The sequence below is a fragment of the Mustela putorius genome, unplaced genomic scaffold, assembly GCF_011764305.1.
Source record: "Mustela putorius furo isolate JIRA1106 unplaced genomic scaffold, ASM1176430v1.1 tig00000430_pilon_pilon_pilon, whole genome shotgun sequence".
Classification (NCBI taxonomy): Eukaryota; Metazoa; Chordata; class Mammalia; order Carnivora; family Mustelidae; genus Mustela; species Mustela putorius.
Window position 1 is genome coordinate 18,921,522 of NW_025421377.1, and position 26,011 is coordinate 18,947,532.

The 26,011-nt window shown below is 36.8% G+C and overlaps 2 protein-coding genes across 3 annotated transcripts in view; both read right to left on the bottom strand.

The window, feature by feature from the left end:
* The window catches only part of TMPRSS11A (transmembrane serine protease 11A), a 58,726-nt gene extending 47,475 nt beyond the window's left edge, over nucleotides 1–11,251 (bottom strand). Inside the window, exon 1 of one of the 2 annotated variants that reach the window (XM_013062347.2) lies at nucleotides 11,011–11,078. In XM_013062347.2, coding sequence (XP_012917801.1) covers nucleotides 11,011–11,021 — 11 coding nt within the window. In that variant the 5' untranslated portion in view covers nucleotides 11,022–11,078. Of the gene's footprint in view, nucleotides 1–11,010 lie in introns of both variants that reach the window. The other variant, XM_013062348.2, reaches the window with a different exon arrangement.
* Nucleotides 11,252–17,996: 6,745 nt separating this feature from the next.
* LOC101692861 (transmembrane protease serine 11G-like) overlaps nucleotides 17,997–26,011 on the bottom strand; it is a 44,367-nt gene continuing 36,352 nt past the window's right edge. Inside the window, exons 7-10 of the mRNA XM_004764306.2 lie at nucleotides 25,782–25,953; nucleotides 24,402–24,661; nucleotides 21,450–21,592; nucleotides 17,997–19,074 (exon numbers count right to left, since the gene is read on the bottom strand). Coding sequence (XP_004764363.2) covers nucleotides 18,913–19,074; nucleotides 21,450–21,592; nucleotides 24,402–24,661; nucleotides 25,782–25,953 — 737 coding nt within the window. The 3' untranslated portion in view covers nucleotides 17,997–18,912. The remainder of the gene's footprint in view (nucleotides 19,075–21,449; nucleotides 21,593–24,401; nucleotides 24,662–25,781; nucleotides 25,954–26,011) is intronic.

Below are 26,011 nucleotides of genomic sequence, written 5' to 3' on the forward strand. Positions count from 1 at the left end.
TCTAGATGTCTCAGAATCTGGTTTTAAATGGAGGTAAAGGTGAGAAGAATTTCTATCTTGGATTTGTATGTATTCTATTCTGTTCACTGATACAACTCCAGTGCCTCATACATCAGCTGACTCTTAGTAAATACTTGAATGCTAGTTATCAAATTGGACTGAAATAAAAGATTTTCAAATGTCCTTAAAAAAACCACATGTACTGATATCTTGTGTGATTCTGATGTACCACAGAGCAGTTTAGAAACATAGCTCTAGATGCATTTATACCACTGTGATGTTCATGGAATGCTTATTAGGAAAATAAAAAAAGAAACAAGGGAGAGGAGTTAAGATGTGGAGTATTAGGAAAACGTTATACTTGCATTGTCCCTCAAACACAACTAGATAAATATCACATCATTTTGAACACCCAGGAAATCAATCTGAGGACTGAGAGAACAAACTGTAGCCGGAGGGAGAACAGAGGCCACGTCATGGAAGGCAGAAGGTGCAGAGATGTGATTTGGGGGAGAAAAGAATCACTGGTCTTGTGGAGAGGAGGGAATCCTGATCAGGGAGAGATGAGAGAGAGAAAAGCGTGGGGAGAACAGAGCACAGGGCATTGCATAAAACAATTCCCCCAAACCACTGACTGGGAAAACAAGAAGGGTTAATTATTGCAAGTTTTTACAAGCAGTGGAGCTCAAACTGAAATGTTCGAAGTCCAGGCCTTCACTGAGTGGAGTTGGGTGGGCATCTGCTTCTGTGGAGAAGGAGAGGAGAGGCCTGTGAGCAGACAGCATGCTCTGAGGATCTCCTGGGTGGCAATGGAAGAGATAGTCACCTCTTAGAGTGCATTTGGGAGAGGTGGCACTGCTTTTCAAGGGACAATAGAGCTGACAGTCACCACTGAGCTGCCCTGTTCATTAGCATATGAGCAGAGATGCCTGCTGAGGGCAGCTAATCTGGACACTGGCTTTTTGCTGCATTTCGCCATAAATTCTAAACCCCTGCACGTTCTTGTGATTGCCCTCCTGGGACAAACCAACACCAGCCACAGTAAAGCAACACTCTTCCCCAGAGGATCAGTTCAGGTCCCTGCCACATTGGGTCCATTGAATTTGGAGTTTTGAAACCCAGCTGGTGCGCTTGAGAGACAATGCAGGAGCATTGGGCTGCCAGCTGGGCAGAGAGCTCAGACACAAACAGGGTGAAAGTTAGGATCTGAGGGTTTCTGGGGACACCAAAGGGGAGATTGTTCATTCTTCAATGAAGACTTCCTGCACAGTAGCAGGCACAAACTCCCCATTCTGGGTATTAGAGAGAAGGTTGATGCCATTTCCCCCCACCCATCAACATGGAAAGACTTCAGTGAACATCATAGCACCCACAGTGGAGGCTTGAGCTACTTACACTAAACCCAATGCCCCTACACTCTGAGCTAGGACAAGTGTGCCTGAGTGTCATATCGCCACAGGCCCCTTCCCCAAAAGGCCGGCACATCAAACCCCTCCTCCTCCCACAACCACCAAGACTACTGTCTATAGAGTGCTGCAAAGCTTCAGCTCTCGGGGAAATAGGATCTAGCCTCTTTTAACAAGCAGACCAAAACACACCTAGTTAAAACTTGCCACAGTGGACAAGGTCCAAACACTCCTCAAGCAGAAAGAGAAACTCTGCAGAGGCCTTACCTGAGGGAAAGAGCAGCCAAAACACAAGGGCAGAGTGCACCCAGCATATACCAGAAAGACCTCCTGACACTCCAGGCTCTGGACAGTATATGACCTCCTCTTAATATAGTCATTACTCTCAGGAGCAGGAAACATAAGGTTTCCTGACATACAGAAGACACAGACCTAGAAAAAATGCCACAGTAGAGGAATTCATCCCAAAAGAAAGAATAAGAAGAGTTCATAGCCAGTGTGCTAATCAATGCAGGTAAAAGTAATATGCCTGAACCAGGATTGAAAACAACAATCATAAGAGAAAATCACAGAAGACACCAGGAGTCCCTTACCACAGAGATAAAAGACCTAAAAATTAGTCAGGCTGAAATAAAAAGTGGTTTAACTGAGATGCAAAGCCAACCGGATGTAATAACCACAATGATGAAAGAAACAGGGGAACAAATAACTGATATAGAAAATAAAATTATGGAAAACAATGAAGCTGAAAAGAAGAGAGAAAGGAAAATACTGGATCATGAAGACAGATTTAGGGAACCCAGGGACTCCATAAAGTGTAATAACATGTGTATCATAGGATCCCAGAAGTAGAGAGGGAAAAAGGGACAGAAGGTTTACTTGAGCAAATAATAGCTGAAAACTTCATTAATCAGGGGAAGGAAAGAGAAAACCAAATCAGAAGATACAGAGAACTCCTATTAAAATCAATAAAAGCAGGCCGACACCAAGACACATCATAGTACAATTTGAAAAATACAGAGATAAAGGAAGAATCCTGAAAGCAGAAAGGGAAAAGAAATTCCCAACCTAAAAGGGAAGACAAATAAGGTTAGCAGCAGATCTATCCACAGAAACTAAGCAGGGAGAAGAATGTCTTGATCTATTCAATGTGATGAATAGGAAAAATATGCAGCCAGAATACTTTACTCAGGAAGGCTGTCATTCAGTATAGGAGAGATAAAAGAGTTTCCCAGACAAACAGAAACCAAAAGAGTTTGTGACTACTAAACTAGCCCTGCAAGAAATATTAAAGGGGACTCTGAGTGGAAATAAAGACTGAAAGCAACAAAGACTAGAAAGGAACAGAGAACTCTCCAGAAACACTAACTTTACAAGTAATATAATGGCACTAAATTCATATCTATCTGAATGTAAATGGACTAAATGCTCCAATCAAGACATAGTGTATCAGAAAGAATTAAAAAAAAAAAAAACACAAAAAACCAAGACCCACCAATATGCTTCCTACTAGAGACTCATTTTAGACCTAAAAACTTTGAAAGTAAGGGGATGGAGAATGATTTATCATGCTAATGGATATCAAAAGAAAATAGAGTAGCCACACTTATATCAGACAAACTAGATTTTTAAACTGAAGACTATAAGAAGAGATGAAGAGCATTGTATCATAATAACAGAGTCTATGCAACATGAACAAAGATCTAAGAATTGTCAAATATTTATGCCCCCACTTGGGAGCACCCAAATTTATAAATCAATTAATAATAAACATAAAGAAATTCTTTGTAGGGGATTTTAGTACCCCATTTAAACCAATGGACAAATCACTTAAGAAGGAAATCAACAGAAAACCAATGGCTTTGAATGACATACTGGACCAAATGGGCTTAACAGGTATATTAAGAACATTTCATCCTAACACAGCAGAATAAACATTCTTTTTGAGTGCACATGGACTATTCTCCAGGATAGATCACATACAGGCTTCGAAGATAGAAAAAAGATTGAGCTCATACCAAATATATTTTCAGACTACAATGCTTTGAAACTTAAAGTCAACCACAAGAGAACATTTGGAAAGGCCACAAATATATAGAGGTTAAAGAACCTCTTCCTACCAGTAGAACCTCTTCCTAGTAGGAAGAATTCATTCTTCCTACTGAAGAATGAATGGGGTTCACCAGGAAATTAAAGAAGTTATAAAAAAAATACATGGAAACAAATGAAAATGAAATCACAAAGTCCAAACTCTTTTGGATGCAGCAAAAGCAGTCATAAGAGGGAAGTATATAACAATATAGATCTACCTCAAGAAGCAAGAAGAGTCTCTAATACATAACCTAACCTTACACCTAAAGGAGCTAGAAAAGAAACAGCAAATAAAGCCTAAATCTAACAGAAGGGAAATGATAAAGATTAGAGCAGAGATAAATGATATAGAAAGAAAAACACAGAACAGATCAATTAAAGTTGGTTCTTTGAAAGAATTAATAAAATTGACAAACCCTAGCCAGACTTATCAAAAAGAAAAAGAGGAAGGACCCAATAAATAAAATCATGAATGGAAGAGGAGAGAACACAACAAACACCACAGAAATATAAACAATCTGTAAGAAGATATTATAAAAAATTACATGCCATCTAATTGGGTGATCTGGAAGAAATGGGTAAGTTCATATAAACATACAAACTCCCAAAACTGAAACAGGAAGAAATAGAAAATTTGAATAGACCCCTAACCAGCAAAGAAATTGGATCAGTATCAATCTCCCAACAAACAAAAGTCAGGGACAGATGGCTTCCCAGGGGAATTCTACAGACACTTAAAGAAGAATTAATACCTATTCTTTTCAAGTTGTTTGAAAAAACAGAAATGGAAGGAAAAGTCATTTTATGAGGCCAGCATTACCTTGATTCCAAAGCCAGACAAAGACTCCATTAAAAAGGAGAATTACAGACCAACATCCCTGATGAACATGGATGTGAGTGTTCTTAACAAGATACTAGCAAATCTAATCCAACAGTACATTAAAAGAATTATTCACTGTGATCAAGTAGAAGTTATTTCTGGGCTGCAAGTGTTGTTCAATCTTTGCAAATAAATCAATGTGAAACATGACATTAATAAAAGAAAGAATAAGAATCACATGATCCTCTCAATAGATGCAGAAAAATCATTTGACAAAATACAGCATCCATTCTTGATAAAAACCCTCAACAAAGAAGGGGTAGATGGAATATACCTCAACATGAGAAAGGCCAGACATGAAAGACCCACAGCTGATATCATTCTCAATGGGGAAAAACTTAGAGCTTTGCTTCTGTGGTCAGGAATAAGGCAGGGATGTCCTCTCTCACCATTATTATTTAACATAGTAGTGGAAGTCCTAGCCACAGCAATCAGACAACAAAAAAAATAAAAGGCATCCAAATTGGCAAGGAAAAAGTCAAACTTTCACTATTTGCAGATGACATGATATTCTATGTAGAAAGCCCAAAGACTCCACCAAAAAAATTGCTAGCAAATTCAGCAAAGTTGCAGGATACAAAATCCATGTAGATAAATCTATTGCATTTCTATACACCAGTAATGAATCATCAGACAAGAAATCAAGGACTTGATCACATATTTACAATTGCAACAAAACTCATAAGAGACCTGGGAATAAACCTAACCAAAGAGGTAAAAGATCTGGATTTGAAAACTATGGAACATTTATGAAAGAAATTAAAAATGACACACAAAGAAATGGAAAAACATTCCATGCTCATGGATTAGAAGAAAAATATTGTTAAAATGTCTAAGCAATTACACATTCAGTGCAATCCCTATCAAATAGGGATTAGCCAAAGCAATTTACACATTCAGTGCAATCCCTATCAAAATAACACTAGCATTTTTCACAGAGTTGGAACAAACAACTTTAAAATTTATATGGAACCACAATAGCCAAAGTAATGTTGATAAGGAAAACAAAAGTTGGAAGTATCACAATTCTGGACTTCAAGCTGTATTACAAAGCTGCAGTTATCAAGACAGTATGGTACTGGCACAAAAATGGACACAGAGATCAATAGAGAACCTAGACACAGACACAGAATAGAGAAGTCATAAATGGACCCACAACAGTATGGTAACTTTCTTTGTCAAAGCAAGAAAGACTATCCAGTGGAAAAATTTTTTTGAGTCTCTTCAAAAAACAGTGTTGGGAAAATTGGACAGTCACATGCAGAAGAATAAAAGTGGGCCACTCTCTTACACCATACACAAAAATAAATTCAAAATGTATTGAAGACCTAAATGTAAGATAGGAATCTAACAAAATACTAGAGGAGAACAGAGGCAGGAACTTCTTTGACCTTAGCCATACCACTTTGTTACTAGACACATCTCCAGAGGCAAGGGAGACAAAAGCAAATATCAACTATTGGGACTTCACCTAGACAAAAAGCTTTTGCACAGTGAAGGAAACAGTCAACAAGACTAAAAGGCAACCTACAGAATGGGAAAAGATACCTGCAAATGTCTTAATCAGGTAAAGGGCTAGTATCTAAAATCTGTAAAGAACTTATCAAACTAAATGCCCCCAAACCAATATCTAGTTAAGAAATGGGCAGAAGACATGGATAGACATTTTTTCTGAAGCAGACATACAGATGGCTAACAGACACATGAAAAGATGCTCAACATTGCTCATCATCAGGGAAATACAAATCAAAACTACATGAGATATCACCTCACACCAGTCAGAATGGCTAAAATGAGCAACACAGGCAATAACAGGTGTTGGTGACGATGCGGAGAAAGAGGAACTGAATTATACTGCTGATGGCAATGACAACTGGTGCAGCCACTCTGGAAAACAGTTTGGGGTTTCCTCAGAAAGTTAAAAACAGAGCTACTTTACCACCTAGCAATTGCACTATTGGGTATTTATCCAAAAGGTACAAAAATACTGATTCAAAGGGGTACATGCACCCTGATGTTTATAGCAGCATTATCAACAATAGCCAAACTATGGAAAGACCCCAAGTGTACATTGACCAATGAATCGATAAAGACAATGTGGTATATATACACAATGGAATATTACTCAGCCATCAAAAGGAATGACATCTTGTAATTTATAACAAGGTGGATGGAGCTAGAGTGTATTATGCTAAGTGAAATAAGTCAGAGAAAGACAAATATCGTTTGATTTAACTCATGTGGAATTTAAGAAACAAAAAAGGTGAACATAGTGGAAGGAGGGTAAAAAAAAAAAAAAAAAAAAAAACGAAGGTAAACCATGAGCAACTCTTAACTACAGAGAACAAACTGAGTGCTGATGGAGGGAAGTGGATGGGGGATGGGTTAAGTGGGTGATTGGGTATTAAGGAGGGAACTTGTGTTGAGCGCTGGGTGTTATATATAAGTGACGAATCACTAAATTCCACTCCTAAAACTAGTATTACAGCATATGTTAACTAACAAGAATTTAAATAACTTAAAAAAAAAAAAAAGCCTTCCACCTGCCATAATCCTCTCTGGAAAGGAGAGAGGGTCTGAAGATTGAGTTAATAATTGATCCTGCCTATGTGATGAAGCCTCTATAAAAAGTCCAGTAGTACGGGGTTTGGAGAGCTTCTGGGTTAATATGTGCTGGGAGGGTGGTGAAACCCAGTTCTACACGGACAAAATCTTCTGCACTGGGGACCCTTCTGGACCTCATTATTTGGCTGCTTATACATATCCTTTAATAGCCTTTAGAATAAACTGGTAATCTAGTAGGTAAACTATTTTCTTGAGTTCTGTGAGATATCCTGACATATAAATCAAACCAGAGGAGAGGATTGTGGAAAGCTCCAATTTATATCCAGTTGTCAGGTACTCAGGTTAAAACAACCTGGGTTTGTGATTTCTGTCTGCAGTGGGGGCAGGGGTAGTCTTATGGGACTGAGCCCTTAACCTGTGGGGTCTGTGCTAACTCCATTAATGCCAGAATTGAATTAGAGAGTTTCTTGGAGAAAAACCCCACCTCGCTGGTGTGAGAAGTGTTGTGAGTGTGGCAGGGGCATAGGAAAGGAGTTTAGTAGTTCAGTAAAGGAAAACACAGGGAATTTTCCTTTGACAAAAATGAAAAAAAAAAAATTGCTTTAAGTCTTCTCCTGCTTGGACAAATCCTCTCCAAGCATCCTGGTATTATGGATATGCTCTACCATTTAGGGTTAGAAGATTTTGGGTTTAGTCCCTGCTTCTAATTCTTTGACATGCATCTTGAGAAGTTTATGAAACCTCTCTGAATTTCAGTTTTTCTGCTTGCCAAGTGGTGATAGTAAATGCTACCCAGAGATGTGAGGAAATAAAGTGAGTAAATGAAGTACTCTAGCACACATCAAGTTCCTACTCCGGTCAGGAGGGCTCATGGTAGTTATCTGCTTTGATAGTCGTCGCAGCTTTTTGGAGTGGGCCTTAACACCTTTTCCCCAGCTCAGTCATGAGGAAATTAGAGAGGCAAAGCCACACAGGTAGTGGAGCTAAGGGAAGGGAAGACCTGATGACTTTGACATCAAGGCCCTCTGTCCCATTTGTAACCAGAACGCGATGATAATGAGCGTGAAAGCCTTTAGTAATATGCCATTCAAACATTGCTCACTTTCCTACCCCCAGCGGCTCAGTCTGTTGTCAGTGCTCAAGATGTTTCACAGGCCCAGCTGTGAATGTATTGGGGATAGGATGGTGTGGATAGCTTCAGTTTAAAGTCAGTAACCATGATCTGGGGCAACTTTCTTTTTCTTTAAAATAGGGTAATAGCTATTACCTTATTTTAATATATAATATATATTAAATATATATGTTAAAATATCATATATTACATATTATATATACATAAATATATGTGATATATTATATATATAATCCTCATATGAGGATTGTAAATAATAGGTGAGATAATATATGGAAAACGATTCACATTTTGTAAATAGATAATAAATGACAGATGCTATTATAATAATTAAAAATTAGCCGCCACCCACTAAGGATTCACATGCTTATCTGATCATAAACTCCTACATCTGGGTTTCCAAGCACTCTATAAGCATATCTGCCAGCCTGCCTACTTTAGCTACAAGTACATTATTCCTGGTATGCCACACAATTGGAAAGGAGGAAAAGCAGAACAAAGAAGATGCTATAAGTCGCCTTTAACTCTCAATGATATGAATATATATTTCAATTTATTGATTATGTACAAAGCTTTATGGAGTGAACCTTTCTTAGCACTATGAATCTTTTACTCAGTTTTTTACATTGAGAACAAAAAGTTATTTCTCTTGGGAATTATTAAAAAGAGGGAAAAGCAGGATATCCTAATAGTTAAGCTCAGATTCTGGATCTGGACTGCCACAAATCCTTACTCTCTCACTCCTCAGCTGGGATGTAGGGCCAGTTATATTTTCGTCTATACAGTGGAGATAATAATGGCACCTAATCATAGGATTGTTGTAAGAATTAAAGAAGCTAATATGTAGCATATCTATGGCACTATGAGTTTGTTGAAAATGAGCCAAATAATAAAGTTTAGTTGATCATTTATATAAAATTGAATCATCAGAAAGTAACATGGAGCTATTTGTTAATTTGGTTTTAACCCTGAAGATAGAGTTTTTTGAATAAATTAGAGAATAAACTTGGCAACATAACAAGTTGATTGAAATGAGTTTTCAAAATGAAATTAAAATTTAAATTATCAATATTTTTAAAGGTTTTCCCAGGACTATCTTCTTCTCTAGAGGATGATAATAAAGAAGAGGAGCTCAATTTTTGCATTTATTGATAAACAATGCTGAAAAAAATGACATGTAGGAAGAGAATGATGCCAGACCTCTGGGAATAGGATAGTAATCTCAGATGAGGTCCTTTGGTATTTTATCTCTTATACGGGAAATAATTGAGATTTTAAGAGAATAAACCATCCAATTAATTAACTTATAGGAAAGGGTAGTGGCATGTATACTGCTAAAAGCAAATGCAAACAGCTATTGACAGCAAAGTCTGAACACTAAGGACTATCGCTGCAATGTAGAGATGGTCCTGAAACTCACAGAGAAGAGATCCGAGGTTCAATGTAGCAGAAACAGTGAAGACATGAATCAAATACATTTTGAGAAGGCTTACACACTGTATTTCTTTTTAGTAGAGAAAAGTGGTGAGCGTGGTGGTAAAATACGTTGTAGAAATACTGTAGGTAAAACGGAGGGTGTCATAGTAATTATTAAACATTTGCTGTTTTCCGATCCTGAAGCCTTCCTGTTAGTGTGACCTGCTATCTCCTGCAAATCTTGGATGAGTGTCCTCTGAAGTTACCCTAAAGAAACCATATACCTTCAGTGTTTCCCACTTGAGTGTTTCTTTACCAAGTGTCATGGATACCCTGAACAATAGCACTGACCCCCAATATTACTCCTCAAATTGTTTCCCTTAAACTGAAAACATTTCTTTTTCAGATAAGATCAAAACATTTATTTATCAGAGAAAGAGAGCGAGAGAACAATCAGGGGGAGCAAGCGGGCTCCCCGACGAGCAGGGAACTAATACAAGACTCCATCCCAGCACCGTGGGGTCATTACCCAAGCAGAAGGCAGATGCTTAACTTACTGAGCCACCCACAGATCCCAAACTGAAAACATTTCTATAAACACATAAATATTCATTAGAAAAGAGGACTTTCTGTATCTATAATCATGAGACCTTGATATTTTTAAAAGAATAATTTGGGGGAACTACGGCTTTACAATATCATGACTTCCATAAGCATGAAATATGCATTTTTTAATTCAATGACTTTCAAAATTCGTTTTTTTAAAAGATTTTATTTATTCATTTGACAGACAGAGATCACAAGTAGGCAGAGAGGCAGGCAGAGAGAGAGGGGGGCAGCAGGCTCCCTGTCGAGCAGAGAGCCCGATGTGGGGCTCGATCCCAGGACCCTGGGATCATGACCTGAGCCGAAGGCAGAGGCTTTAACCCACTGAGCCACCCAGGCGCCCTCAATATTCATTTTTAATAGTCATTTTTTTCTAGCAAAATATTATGCTATGCATTTACATTTTTGTACTCATTCATTTGTTTAACAAAAATGTATAGAGTCCTGGGATTTCTATGAGGAAGGCAGGTGTCTCTGCAATTATGGACCTTCCAATCCACATTAGTTCCCAGGACTGACTATAAGGCATGAAGAAAAGTAGCAAAAGAGAAACTCTATAGAAGCTAAGTTCAGTGAGATTCTTTAAAGAAGACTTTCCTTAAAAGTAATGAACACCTTCCCCAATATCCCCAAACCAGAATTAATCAGAGCATAAGGTAATACAGTCTTTCAGTAACTTCTAAAATTCCCAGCTGTTGAACTTGGCAACATGAAATAATGGTAGGAAGGATTTTTAAAACAAAAATAATGATTTCAACTACAGAGTTTAATTAATGCAACTGCTGAAATCTCACAAGATCCATCAGATTGAATATGTTCAGGACACTTCACAGGCAATGTTCTCACCTACTGAGAATCCAGCCACTGACAGAAAGTAGAGCAAACAGCCATTTGCTAAACAAAACTGAACTTACCGATACATCATCTGCAGGAGGAAGAACACGATCGTGAAGGTCTGAAGCCCCTGGGCTTGACTTTCTAATCAACTGCATGCCATCCTAGACGTATTAGAGGTCTGTGGCTGAAAGATATTAAAACAAATTACAAATAGTTGAAATGAAACTAGTTAGACAAGTCTGAACAGAGAAGCCTCAACCCAAAGAATGGCTTGAAGAAAACAGCCCAGAGATAGCATAGTCGCAACAAGAAAGCAACATATTTTTTGGTATTGACTAATTTTGTTACAGGAAAAGAAACTGGTTGCAAGGATTTGAGTGAGAAATACCTTAGGAATGCACTAGGATTAAGAGTTTAAAGAAGATTATTGGTAAATATACAAATACCTTAAAGAAACCTTCATGTAAAAACTCTTAATAAAAACAACCAGGTAGCCTTGAAACCTAGAGTCATAATATAATTCAAGAAATAGTTTTAATTTTTTGTTGAACAACAGTTATCTCCATGTATCAAAGGGTTATAGTGGATTTATTAATATATGTAATCATTTTTCTTTTAAAAAATATCTGCTTCTGAGAGTACACACAAATAAATCATATCAAGCTAGATTTTTTCCCAAAATCATTTAATGTAATAAATACCCATGCTATCATTTATATTTAGGTGATATAAATTACAAGTATATTTTCTTTCAATATGTGTATGTATATATATATATATAGAGAGAGAGAGAAAGCAAGAGAGAGACATTTATCAGAATGAAGAAAATAAAAAGAAGATTGGGAAACAAATAATTCTTTAAAAAGTTTTCAATCAGACATGAATACCTGCTCATTGTGAACACTGAAACATTAAAGATGAGGCTGAAACTCTGACCTCTTCCTGATCATGGCTCCTTTCCTCCTCCTCAGAAGCAAATAATGTTATTAAGGTCCATCTTTTTTTTTTCTTTTTTAAGATTTTATTTATTTGTCGGGGTGAGGGAGGGGGCAAAAGCTGGGGCAGGCACAGGTAGAAGGAGAAGCAGGCTCCCTGCCGAGCAAGGAACCTGATATGAGACTTGATCCCAGGATCCTGGGATCATGACCTGAGCTGAAGGTAGACACTTAACTAGCTAAGCCACCCAGGCATCCCAAAGGTCCATCTTTTTATAAAATCTTTTATAAAACATACTAAACATTTCCATACACACAAACACAGAGACACATATACCCATAGAAAAACTTATGAATATTGATTAAACAGTATCACATTATATACAGCCTTGGGAAATTTGGTTTATTGTCTCAATATTTTGGAGATCTTTCTATGTTGAGAGATATAGATTTACCTTATTTTTCTAAAAGCTACATGCAGTATGAATATATTTTGTGTTGAGCCTTGATTATAATCTTAGAACCAAATGATACCCATTTAAAGCAAAACACTAGTTTATTTCTATTTATTTATTTATTTAAGAGGCTTGAACTCACGACCCTGACATCAGGACCAGAGCTGAGATGGAGTCAGAGGTTTAACTGACTGAGCGACCCAGGCAACCTAGGGAAACACTACTTTAAATGAAGATTTTCAGTGGTCATTGTTTCTAACGCTTAGGGAAAGTACACTCAATGGGGCACCGGGGTGGCTCAATCGTTAAGCAGCTGCCTTTGGCTTGGGTCCTGGGATCGAGCCCTGTATCTGGCTCCCTGCTTGGCGGGAAGCCTGCTTCTTCCCCCTCCCACTCCCCCTGCTTGTGTTCCCTCTCTCTTGCTGTGTAGCTCTCTGTCAAATAAATAAATAAAATCTTAAAAAAAATAATCTTAGTACTGTAGAATGCTTTAAGTGTACAGACTCTACAATCAGAGGTGGGGTTCAAATCTTAGCAGTTTTTACATCTGCAAAATAAAATAATACTAGTGACTACCTTGTAAGGGTTTTTGAAATGTAAAGGTGTCAATATATGTAAAATGCTTAGAGTAGGGCCTTGTGCCCTACTACAGAAATACTACAGAAGCGCTACAGAAATACTAATGCAGTGCTTGAACTCGCAACCCTGGGATCAAGACCTGCGCTGAGATGAAGAATCAGACACTCAACTGACTGAGCCATCCAGGCACCCCCAAAATATTAACTTTTAATATTAGGGCCTTAGTTTATATATAATCAAAAGAGAAAAACCATTTAGTGAGACGATAATTAGTGCAAATAGTACTTGTCAAGGACCAGCCATTATCATCAATGCTTATACTTCACAACAGCCCTTTGGAGGTACAAATTTAATCCATTTTACAGAAATAGAAACTGAAGCTCACAGATGTTAAATTAATTTGCCTTATCACACATCTGAATGTGGTGGTGAAGATGGCATTTCCCCCCACAGGTGCCTCTGATTCTAAAAGGCTCTGATCTCTATCAATTAGATCTACTATATGAATGGCTCTTGACACAAAGCTTGCCCTTAAAAATAGATCTCAGTAGTTCGCTATATCAAAAAATGGTATACAGTTGTGTGTGTGTGTGTGTGTGTGTATTTTATATATATATATATATATATTTTTATAAGATTTTATTTATTTATTTGACAGACAGTGATCACAAGTAGGCAGAGAGGCAGTCAGAGAGAGAGGAGGAAGCAGGCTCCCTGTGGAGCAGAGAGCCCTAGGCTGGGCTCGATCCCAGGACCCCGGGATCATGACCTGAACTGAAGGCAGAGGCTTTAACCCACTGAACCATCCAGGCGCCCATATATATATATATATATATATATTTTTTAAGGAAATGAATATATGTATATATACATGTAGTGCATATACATGTATGTATATATGTATGTGTGCATATAAGATAATGTGATTTTTGAAAAAGGGGGAAAATTTTTTATAAGTTATGTAAAGTGTATTTATATTTTATATTTATATATTATATAAATTATAAATTTAGTTTATATATTTATATTATATAAAGTATTATATATTATATAAAGTATATAAAGTAAAAAATATATTTATATAAAGTATATATATTATATAAAGTAAAGTATAAAGTATATTATATAAAGTATATATTATATAAAGTATATCAAACTACATTATATAAAGTATATTTTTTTATATCTGTATAAACAGAACAATATGATAGGCTATAGCAAATTTTAAACCTTGACTACCTCAGATTGAAAAATTTTTTTATGTACTACTCAATGTTGTAAAAAATAGCTTTCTAACTTTAGAGATGGAAATGCAATTACAATAAGGTATATTTAAAAAATCATGTAGACCAGGAGATGGCAGCATAGTAACACATTTGGTCTATGTTTCTTAGTGCCTCTCTTAAGAGTGTTTTTAATGAATATCAATTTGGATCACAGGGATCTGTTGTTTCTACATTTCTTCTACAATGAAACAATATTAACAGATTGTGGAATCCAGTCCTGTTTTACTTGGTTGACTTATTGCTTAAAATATTATTTTGATTTTTTTTCAGGGTCCATGAATAAAATTTTATTGGAACACAGCCATGCATATTCACTCATAAGTTGTCTGTTTCTGTTTTTGCACTATAATGGCAGAGCTGAGTAGTTGGGACAGAGACTGTATGTCTCACAGAGCCAAAAATATTTAGTATCTGACCCTTCACAGAATAAGTTTGCTGAACCTAGAAAATGAATTATTATTTTGTAGAATTAAAATTTCTTTTTAGAAGCTCTAGGAATATATAGCTGATATTAATTTCAAGATGTGCTACTGCATATCCTTATGATCTTGGTTTAAGATCTGAGGATGGGACTCCAGTAAATGTCTGACGCATAACTTTTAATCTTTGTGATTAAGTCACTCTGATGCTCCTCTATTGTTTGCTACTTTTTTGTTTGGTTGTCATTAATATATCTTTCTGGGTGAAAAATTCCCTGTTTATTAAAAAAAAAACAACAGAATACCTTTTTTTTGGATTCTTTAATATACTATTATTTGAGGAAGTTCTGGGATCTTTGTCTAAGGAAGGTTGAAAAACCCATTTGTGACCACTTCAATCTACCTGTGGGTCTATGGTGGCCCTGATATAGCTTATAGAAAGAACCCTCTCTACTAATGGGCCAATTACACTGGAGGAAGAAGAGTCCAGAAGTCCTCACGCTATGCATGGCCAACCATACTCCCCAAAGGCTTTGCTATTTTCAACACCTATTATCAAATTACTTCTCCCTCTGTATGTGGTCTTGAGAATAGGACTTTTTATTTTTTAAAAGATTTTATTTACTTATTTGACAGAGAGAGAGATCACAAGTAGACAGAGAGACAGGCATAGAGAGAGGGAGAAGCAGGCTCTCTGCCAAGCAGAGATCCCATTGTGGGGCTCGATTCCAGGACCCTAAGACCATGACCTGACCTCAAGGCAGAAGCTTAACCCACTGAGCCACCCAGGCAACCAGGACTTGGTTTTATGTATAGTTGCATATCCAATGTCTAGAATACCTGATGTCTGGTGCATAGAAATTCCAGAAATGTTTGTTAGATGAATGAGTAAGTGATTTATGTAAGTAGTTGCATACAACGCTCTAGGCCAGTGATATCCATACAACTTTGATGATGATAGAAATGATGTATATCAGTGTACTTAGTATAGTAGCCATTAGGTTCATGTGGTTATTTTTTATTAGAAATGATATTAGCATTGCTGAGGAAATGAATTTTAATTGTATTTAATTTTAATTAATTAAAATAAAAATAGTCCCATCGGCTAGTGGCTACCATATCAGATGGTGTGGCTTTTAGTAGATGGTGATGTTATGTGACTTCTTATTTTCCACTCTGCTGTGTTAGTGGATGATGGGCTGAGAATTTCTGCCTCAGCTGAATATGTAAATCTTTTTTCCAGCAGTACCTATTTATACATTCTGGGAATATTAAATAGAATATACATGGTATGATTATGCAGGATTTAGATATGTGACAAATCTAAGAGAAATCTATATAGATTTCTTTGTATCTATATAGATTGAGATCTATCTACAGATAGATATCTATCTCAATATATCTATATAAACAGCCTCCTTCACCCAAACAGATTCAGTTTCCAAATGATATTAATTTGGCTAAGATTGTTTAGATATGTGTGATCATCATAGATGAGTCTTTTAGCGTTCTTTCAGCATTATAACAAAAAGGAGAAGAAAGAGATTCTCAGACCCATGTAAAGAAATTGTGGTTGTAAGATTTTTTACAGTGATTTTTTTCCCTCTGACTATTGATCCCATGGCAGTGGTTCTCAGCTGGGTGATTTTTCCCCTCAGGAGACATTTGGCAATATCTGGATACATTTGGGGTTATTACAACTGGTGGAGATTACTACTGGCATATAGTGTGTAGAGGTAAGGAATACAGTTGAACATTCTACAAGTCACAGGATAACTGCCACCTTCCCCCACAACATAGAATTATCTCTGACTAATGTCAGTAGGCAAAAACTGAGAAAGTATAATGGAGTATAGTGATGATTCAAAAAAATGAGTTTGAGTTTATTTTATAAATATATTTTAATGCATACAATATAATATTATGTATGTGGGACAAGAGAGACTCTCAGCTGATATAGAGCTCAGAAGAAAATCTTGCACAACAGTTATTTCATTAGCCAAATTAATCGTAATGGCGGGAGCAAAGGTTTAGAAGCACAGAAAAAGATTGAGTTTTGTTCAAAACTAGTCCAATCATATAGGGTGTCACAAAATATACATTTAAATACATATGAAAATAACTATTTTATCATAAAAGGTAAATCTCTCCAAAGATGCTTTCTAAATTATTTGAATATTCTCTAAAAATACCATATTTTAAAGAATGCCAGACTTTTTTTTTAAAATAGGAAATTTTAATATTAGACAATAAAGACTTTTTCAAAATCTTTTTTTGTTTTTTGGTTTTTTAAAAGATTTTATTTATTTATTTGACAGACAGAGATCACAAGTAGGCAGAGAGGCAGGCAGAGAGAGAGAGAGAGAGAGGAAGGTTGGAACCCTGCTGAGCAGAGAGCCTGCTGCAGGGCTCGATCCCAGGACCCTGGGATCATGACCTTAGCCTTAAGACAGAGGCTTAACCTACTGAGCCACCCAGAGTCCCCCAAAATCTTGTATCAAATTGTTTATGAATGTCTAATTTTATATTGACCTTTCACTTATTTATGAATATCTAACATATTGATTTCTTATTCTGTGGGTACCTTACTTATTCTGGATTTGATTGAAGGTAAAACCATTTAGAAAATAAAATGCATTAAGATGTAATAAAGCAGAAGTGGAAAGTAAATCTCCATCAAGTTTGGAGCTTCTCTCATTTTTAGAGATGGAAAATAGCTCCTTATCATGGAGTCCCTTTCTCATTTCCACCTAACAAAAAGGCCCAGAAATTTTGTCTTTTTTTCTCCTAAATATCAAAAAAGCATTTTTAGGTAGTGTAGAACAGGATACTGGGTTAGGCAACGTCTCCAGTTTTGCTGTTCGGTCCCAAGATTTATTCATTGTCCCAAAGTAAATATTAGGTAGTTGTTTACCACCTCACACCAACTAGAAGGGCAAACATGAACACAACAGGAAACAACAAATGTTCGCAAGGATGTGGAGAAAGGGAAACCCTCTCACACTATTGGTGAAAATGCAAGCTGGGACAGCCACTCTGGAAAACGGTATGGAGTGTCCCCGAGGTGTCAAAAAAAGAGCTAATCTATGACCCAGCAATGGCACTACTGGGTATTTACCCCAAAGATACAGATGTAGTGAAAAGAAGGGGCACATGCATCTCAGTGTTCATAGCAGCAATGTCCACACCACAATAGCCAATGTGTGGAAGGAGCTGAGATGTCCTTCAACAGATGAATGGATAAAGAAGATGTGGTCCATATTTACAATGAAATATTATTCAGCCATGAGAAAGGATGAGTACCCATCATTTGCATTGACATGGATGGAACTAGGGGGGATTATGCTAAGTGAAGTAAGTCAAGCAGAGAAAGACAATTATTATATGGTTTCACTCATATGTGGAACATAAGGAATAGCGTGGAGGACCTCAGAGGAAGGGAGGGAAAACTGAATGGGAAGAACTCAGAGAGGGAGATGAACCAGCAGAGACTACGGACGCTGGGGAACAAACAGAGGGTTTTGGGGGTGGGTGAGGGGAGGAGGTAACAGGGTGTTGGGTACTAAGGAGGGCACGGATAGTGATATGCACTGGGTGTGACACGTAACTAATGAATCATTGAACACTACATCAAAAACTGGTGATGTACTATACAGTGGCTAACTGGGCATAATAAAAAAAGATAAAATCTGTACAACTAGGTGTAAATGTATATGTCAATTGTTTTCAAGTTTCAGAAACAGGTACCTGTGCATCTGAGGGCAAAGGGGAAAGGACTCATAGTAATGCCATCTCGTAAATCTGTTTCACCTCTAGTGCCTCTCCATCGTCTGGGTTCGCTTTGGTCCAAACGAATTACCTTGATTTATTTGGTACTGTGAGCCTATAGATTCTTAATGAGGATTATTTAGTGAAGGAGATACAAACTGTGGAGTCAGGGAAGGGTAGCCTGCCTTGTCAGGGAAAAAAATAGAGAATGCTTAGCCGTTGGCACTTGTCTGATTAAACGGGATTATTCTAAAATGAGTAGTACATACTAGGAACAGGAAGAAGGACAAGGAGAGAATGAGAGACTTTTGGCAGCAATGGCAGCTCTTTGTGGAGCTGACAGTATTTTGTACGCTCATGGTTAGCAAAACACTTCAGATGATGTAAAACAAGATGCCTTCCTCATGTTTAAGAGGAATATTGTCAGATCATGCTTATTTGCATCTTGAATTCAATGACCGTATACATCGCAGCACATACTCAACACAATTTGCTAGAGACCACATTTACATTTTGCACGTAGAGGTGATTGTTGCGTTAGATGTTGGTTTTAGATTTAATCCAGTCCCGATAACGAGTCACTTTGGTATAAATTCCAGGCTTATTTTTTTTTCCACAGTCTATTCCCCAGCTTACTATTCCAATAAGATACCAGATGTTTCTATCACGTGCTATAACCAGAGGTCCTCCAGAATCACCCTGGAGAAGAAGAAATGTACATTGTCAATAAAACAAATGAAAGGGAGTAAAAAGTGCACGTTAATGAGCATGGGAATACCTACTAAATTAATTTTTTAAATCAAGGTATGTAAAATGAATTCTATTTTTACTTACTGTTAGTATTAATATAACAGTAAGTGTATTACTTATTATCTCTGTTTTTATCTTACAAATTCTGCTTATCTGTGTAAATGTCTTCATTTGGGGGGGCAGTGTGAATAAAGCTAAGGTTTCAGTTTTATCTTGTGTAGTTTTTAGTTTTGTTCTATCTAAAGAGGAAGCACAAATTGAACCTAAGTTCAGGTATACAATTCTTACATGAATGATGACCTTAAGGCTCAACTAGATGTTACCTCCATGAAGCCTGTACTGTTCACTAGATAAAATCACTTGCTTGAATTTGAATTTCACCTTGTACCACTCACACCAGTTGACAGGAAACTGTCCTGGATGTTATATTGTTGTGTAGTAATAGGGGTAAGAGGAGAAATATAATGCAAAGGATACTCCAGGCAAATGTGCATTATTTATTACAGACAGGCTTTTGTTTCCAAATAAAGATTTAATCCCTAGCCCTCATGAACTGGTTTGAAGTGTGTGAATCTTGGGGACTTACCTAATATCTTTAGCCTAAGGTGTAGACAAATGATTTTTAAAAGCTTTTAGCAATGAACTTTTCATTCAAATGAAACATTCTATGGAAGTCCCTTACAGATTTATTTTATAAGAACAATGATCCTGTATGAAGCAGTCCAGGGGTCTTGTGCTTTTAGCTCCCTTCCCTTTTCTTTCCATGCTTCTTAGTACCATTTAGGGATCAATGGACAGAGTATGAGAACTCTGGTCTACTAAAAGTCATGCTCCTCAGCTCCTTTCCTGTAGGACCACATCCTAATTTAGGTCCTCAGTATTTTACTCTGCAATTGGTGAAGGAAGCAAGGGAGCATGGGCCAACAGCAGAGAACATCTGCTCTTATACAGATTTATGTTCCTGCTGAAGAGTCATGTGACCCAGTTGTATTGTGGGCCACCCTATTGTTTCTGCTTCTCCTCAGGAAGGAAAGCGAGTGGAATGAGATCTTGTATTCTAGAACATGTAACCAAATCCTAGGATTTTATTCTTTTTGTTACTTGTGTGCTATATTATTAGATCGTAAATTCATATAGATTCAGTGTAGGTTTTTAAATATTTATGTTTCCTTCAGTAATTGCCACATTATCTTGCAAATTACAAAAAAAACCCCACCCCTGAATAAACAAGTGAATGAACGCTTATTATATCACATTCCAGACAGCTAATGGCAGATCAATGGTGCCACCTTCACACTTAGGAAAAAGCTGGTGTATGTGTCAAATTCTCAGACATTTCCTAATCTTTCAAGAATTGTTAAACTGTTGGATGCATGTCAAATCTTTATTATTTTAGTTACTTACTTTTAGTCTTTTAAGTAGCCTGAATTTAAAACTGATATTCTCCTTAAATGCTTAACACTTAAAGTTCTGTATGGTTTGGGGAAAAGCTATTTATTTAATTAGTTTTTAGATATAATTGGTGAGGTAGCACTTTAATATGAATTAATGTGGATAAATATATTTTTTTCCTAACAGTGCGATTCTAGCTGAATGTACACTGCTAAAGGTCAAAGGGTTAAGTACTGGTAAAATGATTTTCTGTTGGCCATGGAGTTACCTTCAGACCTCATTCCACAGTGCCTTATAAGTAGTAGGGATTATATAACTAAGTGGTTACCACTGTGACTTGAAGCAATGATTGTGTGATTTTCTGGCTTGGTTTCCATTATCTGCTCCCAGTTTTTTTTTTTATTTTCTTCAACTAAAGTTCTAATTTGCAACTGATGGTCATTTTTTACAAATGATTTTGGAAAATAGGAGGGTGTTAAAAGAGGAGTATTTTTTTTAATTTTTTATTTTTTATAAACATATATTTTTATCCCCAGGGGTACAGGTCTGTGAATCACCAGGTTTACACACTTCACAGCACTCACCAAAGCACATACCCTCCCCAATGTCCAAATCCCACCCCCTTCTCCCAAACCCCCTACCCCCAGCAACCCTCAGTTTGTTTTGTGAGATTAAGAGTCACTTACGGTTTGTCTCCCTCCCAATCCCATCTTGTTTCATTGATTCTTCTCCTACCCACTTAAGCCCCCATGTTGCATCACCACTTCCAAAAGAGGAGTATTTCTTATAGTTCTCCTATTTCTTCTTTTTATACTCTCCTCTCTCTTCCACAACTTAATTTTTGGGGGGTCATATGAAGTGACATTGGTTATGGTCAGTATGGCCACCTCTAGTCAATAAATTCACTTCTGTGGATTTGAGTCTATTCTTACCTCACAGGCATCTAGTTTTCCTGTTAAGAATCCAGCACATATCATTCCTGATGATACGGCACCACCATATACATGAACTTGATTACATATATCATTACTTATGATCTCTACTTCAACTTGTCTCAGAGTATTGGGAAAGGGACCTAGAGAAGAAAAAAAAATTAATAGATGAAGAATCTTCACATTGTTGCTTATGATAGTTAATTATTGTATCTTAAAAAGGATGGATCAGTGATAAAATATGTCTTGAAGTTGACTCTGTGCTTAGTGACAGTGCTCAGGTTCAAATTCTATTTCTTATGTGTCTTCTATGTGCTAGGTACCATTCTTGGCACATTTACTTCCACTGTCTTACTTAATCCTTGCAATAACCAACAAAGATAGATAAGAGTATTTTCTTTTTAGGGGTGCCTGGGGGGCTCAGTGGGTTAAAGCCTCTGCCTTCAGCTCTGGTCATGATCTCAGGGTGCTAGGATGGAGCCCCACATTGGGCTCTCTGCTCAGCAAGGAGCCTGCTTCCTCCTCTCTCTCTGCCTGCCCCTCTGCCTACTTGTGATCTCTTTCTGTCAAATATATAAAAATCTTAAAAAAAAAGAATATTTTCGTTTTCAGATGAGAAAACCAAAGCTTACCCAGTTATGATTCTTGCTACCATCACATAGTTAAATGTGTAATAATATTAGATTTAAACATTAGATTTAAATTAAATTTAAATGAAAGCATTTCTCACCACCTGTGATGATCTGTGGTAGTTCACCTTACCTTACCTGGAAATCTGCTACTTCACTCTAAAAAGGATACAGCGATACCAGGAATTGAGAATCCTTTAGGAAGAGGAGTATAGAGCAATGTTGTACTATCAGAAAGTAATTTTTAATACTGAGTAGATGGAATGCTATTGTTTCATGAGAAAGACCATGTCTACTTCGATCTTAAATGGCTATCCAGACTAATTCCAGGGTAAGTAACAAATACCAGGAGAAGAAATAGATTGTGTTTTATTAATGACCCATGCATTTATTGATTTGTTGTATGAAAAGTACCATTTCATTGTGTATTGTATGGTTTTAGTCATTGTGTTCTCATTACCCCTTAACAGCTTATAAAATCAATCAATTAATTAATTAATCTTTTAAAAAATTTAAATTCAATTAGCCAGTATATAGTTCATCATTAGTATTTAGTGTAGTATTCAATGATTCATGCATATAACAAGTGTAGCAACTTTTAACACTGTTAGTCCTTCATATAAAGATGGGTGCTCTGTTTATAACAGTTTCAAAGACAATTGAGAAGAGGAAGGAGGGCAGGGCTGTCAGTTTGATCAACTAGTCAGGGCAATTCTATGCTAAAGACTCTGGTCTTGGAGGCAGCACATAGAGGAGTCTGAACACCGCACAATTTATGTGCTATTTAGCCCTGTGCAATTTACTTAATCATAGTAAGCTTCATTTTACTCGCATGTAAAATGAGAAAATGATACCTATCTCACATTTTTATTGTGAGCTACAAAGTAATTGATGTAATCAGTTATGATAGTGCTTTGTCCCATATTCAAATTTTAGTCAATGGAAGCTCTTGGAGTGAACTGTAGAGTTCAGAATTACATATTTAAAACCCTCCTGGTTCAGTTGTGGTAGTTTATATGTCTCTAGGAATGCATCCATTTCTTCCAGATTGTCAAATTTGTTGGTGTAGAGTTGCTCATAGTATGTTCTTATAATTGTCTGTGTTTCTTATAGTTGTCTGTGTTTCTATGGTGTTAGTTGTGATCTCTCCTCTTTCATTCATGATTTTATTTATTTGGGTCCTTTCTCTTTTCTTTTTGATAAGTCGGGCCAGGGGGTTATCAATCTTATTAATTCTTTCAAGGAACCAGCTTCTAGTTTCATTGATTTGTTCTATTGCTTTTTTGGTTTCTATTTCATTGATTTCTGCTCTGATCTTTATGATTTCTCTTCTCCTGCTGGGTTTAGGGTTTCTTTCTTGTTCTTTCTCAAGCTCCTTTAGGTGTAGGGTTAGGTTGTGTACTTACAAAACAAGGCAGACCCCCCAGAGATGAGGAAAAGAATTTTCAGATTATAATGATAGTACAAAAAGCTGGACCCAGTCTCAGAATTTTGAAGTACATATGGAAGGCAAGCATATTTCTATAAAAATCAAGTGACAAAGACTCAGTAGATAAAAGCTATAGTTGGAGGAGGTACATAAATCAGACTATAACTTTTTAACAAGAGTCTGGAGCAAGAGTCAGAAATTCAGATGCAGATTAGACTATGTGCAGGTTGATCACCTAAGAGAGGTAGAAACTGGAGACTCACATCACGATCTAAAGATCTATCTTTGCACTTTATTGTGTGTTAGTAAATGTAGTAAAATGTCGTACTTGTGAACTTTATAAATCCTGAGGCAAAAAAACTCCTCCAAAGTTACGTGGATTGGAGGGGCCACAATTTAATATTTAGCATCATACATGCCATTTAAAATAATTGTGTAAGGCTGTTTTTGTTTAGCTGCTTGACACATTACAGAAGTTTATCATCATTACTGCTCACAAATTACATACTTTAAGATTCATGCAGCCATAGCAGAATCTCTGCATATGAAGACAGCCACAGAAAGAAGGAATGTGAAAAAATATGCTTGAATAATTTTTGAAAAGAAAGTTATAACTAATTTCCAAAGTAACCCATAAAGAAGGCACTAAACATAGATACCGTGTAATAGTTCTAGCCAAAGTTTCCGAAAGTCACCATATCTAGATTTTTCTATGTGCTGTTTCGTGATATTTTCCAAGGGACATCTTGATTTCATCTCTTATTTTCAATATTATGTGATTTTCAATTTTCAATATGTGATTTTCAATTTTATTTTACATCTCCATTCAAATGGAAGATAGGTTTGCATTTTTTTGCTTAGCTTTTTTTTTTTTTTTTTAACTGAGATACTCACCATTAGCTTTTAATGCTCCCCATCCAGTGACAAACACTGAACTCTGAGGCAAGACTTCAAAAGTAGCATCTGGGAGACAGACTCTGCCCACATCATTGGAAAATAGGACAGGGGTGGAGAGCTTCACCACAGCGATGTCGTCATCATGCTTATGGGCAGCATAGTTTTCATGAATGATGATTGATTGTATCTTTCTTCTCATCAGTGGAGGGCTGAGAGTTGTTCCAAAACTAGCCATCCAGAGTTTGGGGTTTTTGTAACTGATCACAGATGAAAAGGCATTATGGTTGATTCATTTCTGATCTAAAGTTGCCCAGGACTCTGAATCAGCATGAGACATAGGGATGGTAGAAGGGCAAATTGTTTAAGGTGGTAATTGGTGGGTCTTCCCACCTTATTTGAAGCTTCACCCCCCCAAGGACTACTTTCTTTCATTTAGCTGATCCAAATGCCCCCATTTTAAGGTAGCTTAAGTTACTTCCTTTGAGGGGGAGTTTGTATTTTCTAAAGGGAACAAAATATTATTGCTATTTTAGATATGAAAATAATACAGATTTGTTGAAGAGACTATAAGTAAATAAAAATTAGACATATGTACATATTCACACACATGTATACCTTCATAGGCATTCAGTTATTTGGGGGAAAAAGAGAGGGAGAAAAGGGAAGAGGGGAGTGAAAGGTGTCATACTGGAGTCACACCTTGTATATTGTTTTCTTATCTTTTCTTTTTAGTTAACATTTTACCCAGAATATTTTCCCATATTTTATGAATTTCCCTAGTCATTATTATCTCTTTGTTATCTCCATATAATCCATATGTTAAATCTTCAAAAAAGATTAAAAATTGCCATCCTAAAGATAGTCTTGTGGGATAATCTGATGTAAATTCGTGGGTTCAGATACTGTATTAGCAGAGTTTTAAAAAAAAACTCAATATATCCTAGGAAAACTGCTGAGTGTGTTTAACTTTTGACAGTATTGACTTGTTCTTAGAGTTAGGAAAATATATTTCCGGGAATGAAGATTTCTCTAACTTTTCTACTCTTCTTCAGTAACTATCATCTGTTCCTAAGCCTGCTTCACAATCATGAGTTTCTTTGGGAGACTAAGATGCTCGTAAAAGAATGAAAGCATGTGCCTTTGGCTCAGGTTATAATCTTGAGGTTATGGGGGTCTTGGGGCCTGGGGTAGAGCCCATATCAGGTTCCTGCTTAGTGAGGAGTCACCCCTCCCCCGGCTCATGCTCTCTCTGTCAAATAAGTAAATAAATAATCTTTGAAAAAAAAAAAGAATGAAAAAGGAACGAGAATTATAGGAAATGAAGGTGAGAAAAGAAAGTGACATTGGTGATCCTGATGGTACAGACTGAGGACTTACATGTCAAAGCAGTGAGCAGCGGTCAGGAGCCACTCCTCACTGATCAAAGAAGCTCCACAGAAGTGGATGCCGTCCATTTGCAGGCTGGCTTGCCATGGCCAATCAGCTTTCTTTGCAGGATAACCATCAGCAATTCTTTCCATAGATGGAAATTCCCTCCCTCGTCCACAACCTGTCAGAAGGAAACAAGGTAGTTATTATTAATATTTTATTTTATTTTACTTGTCTAT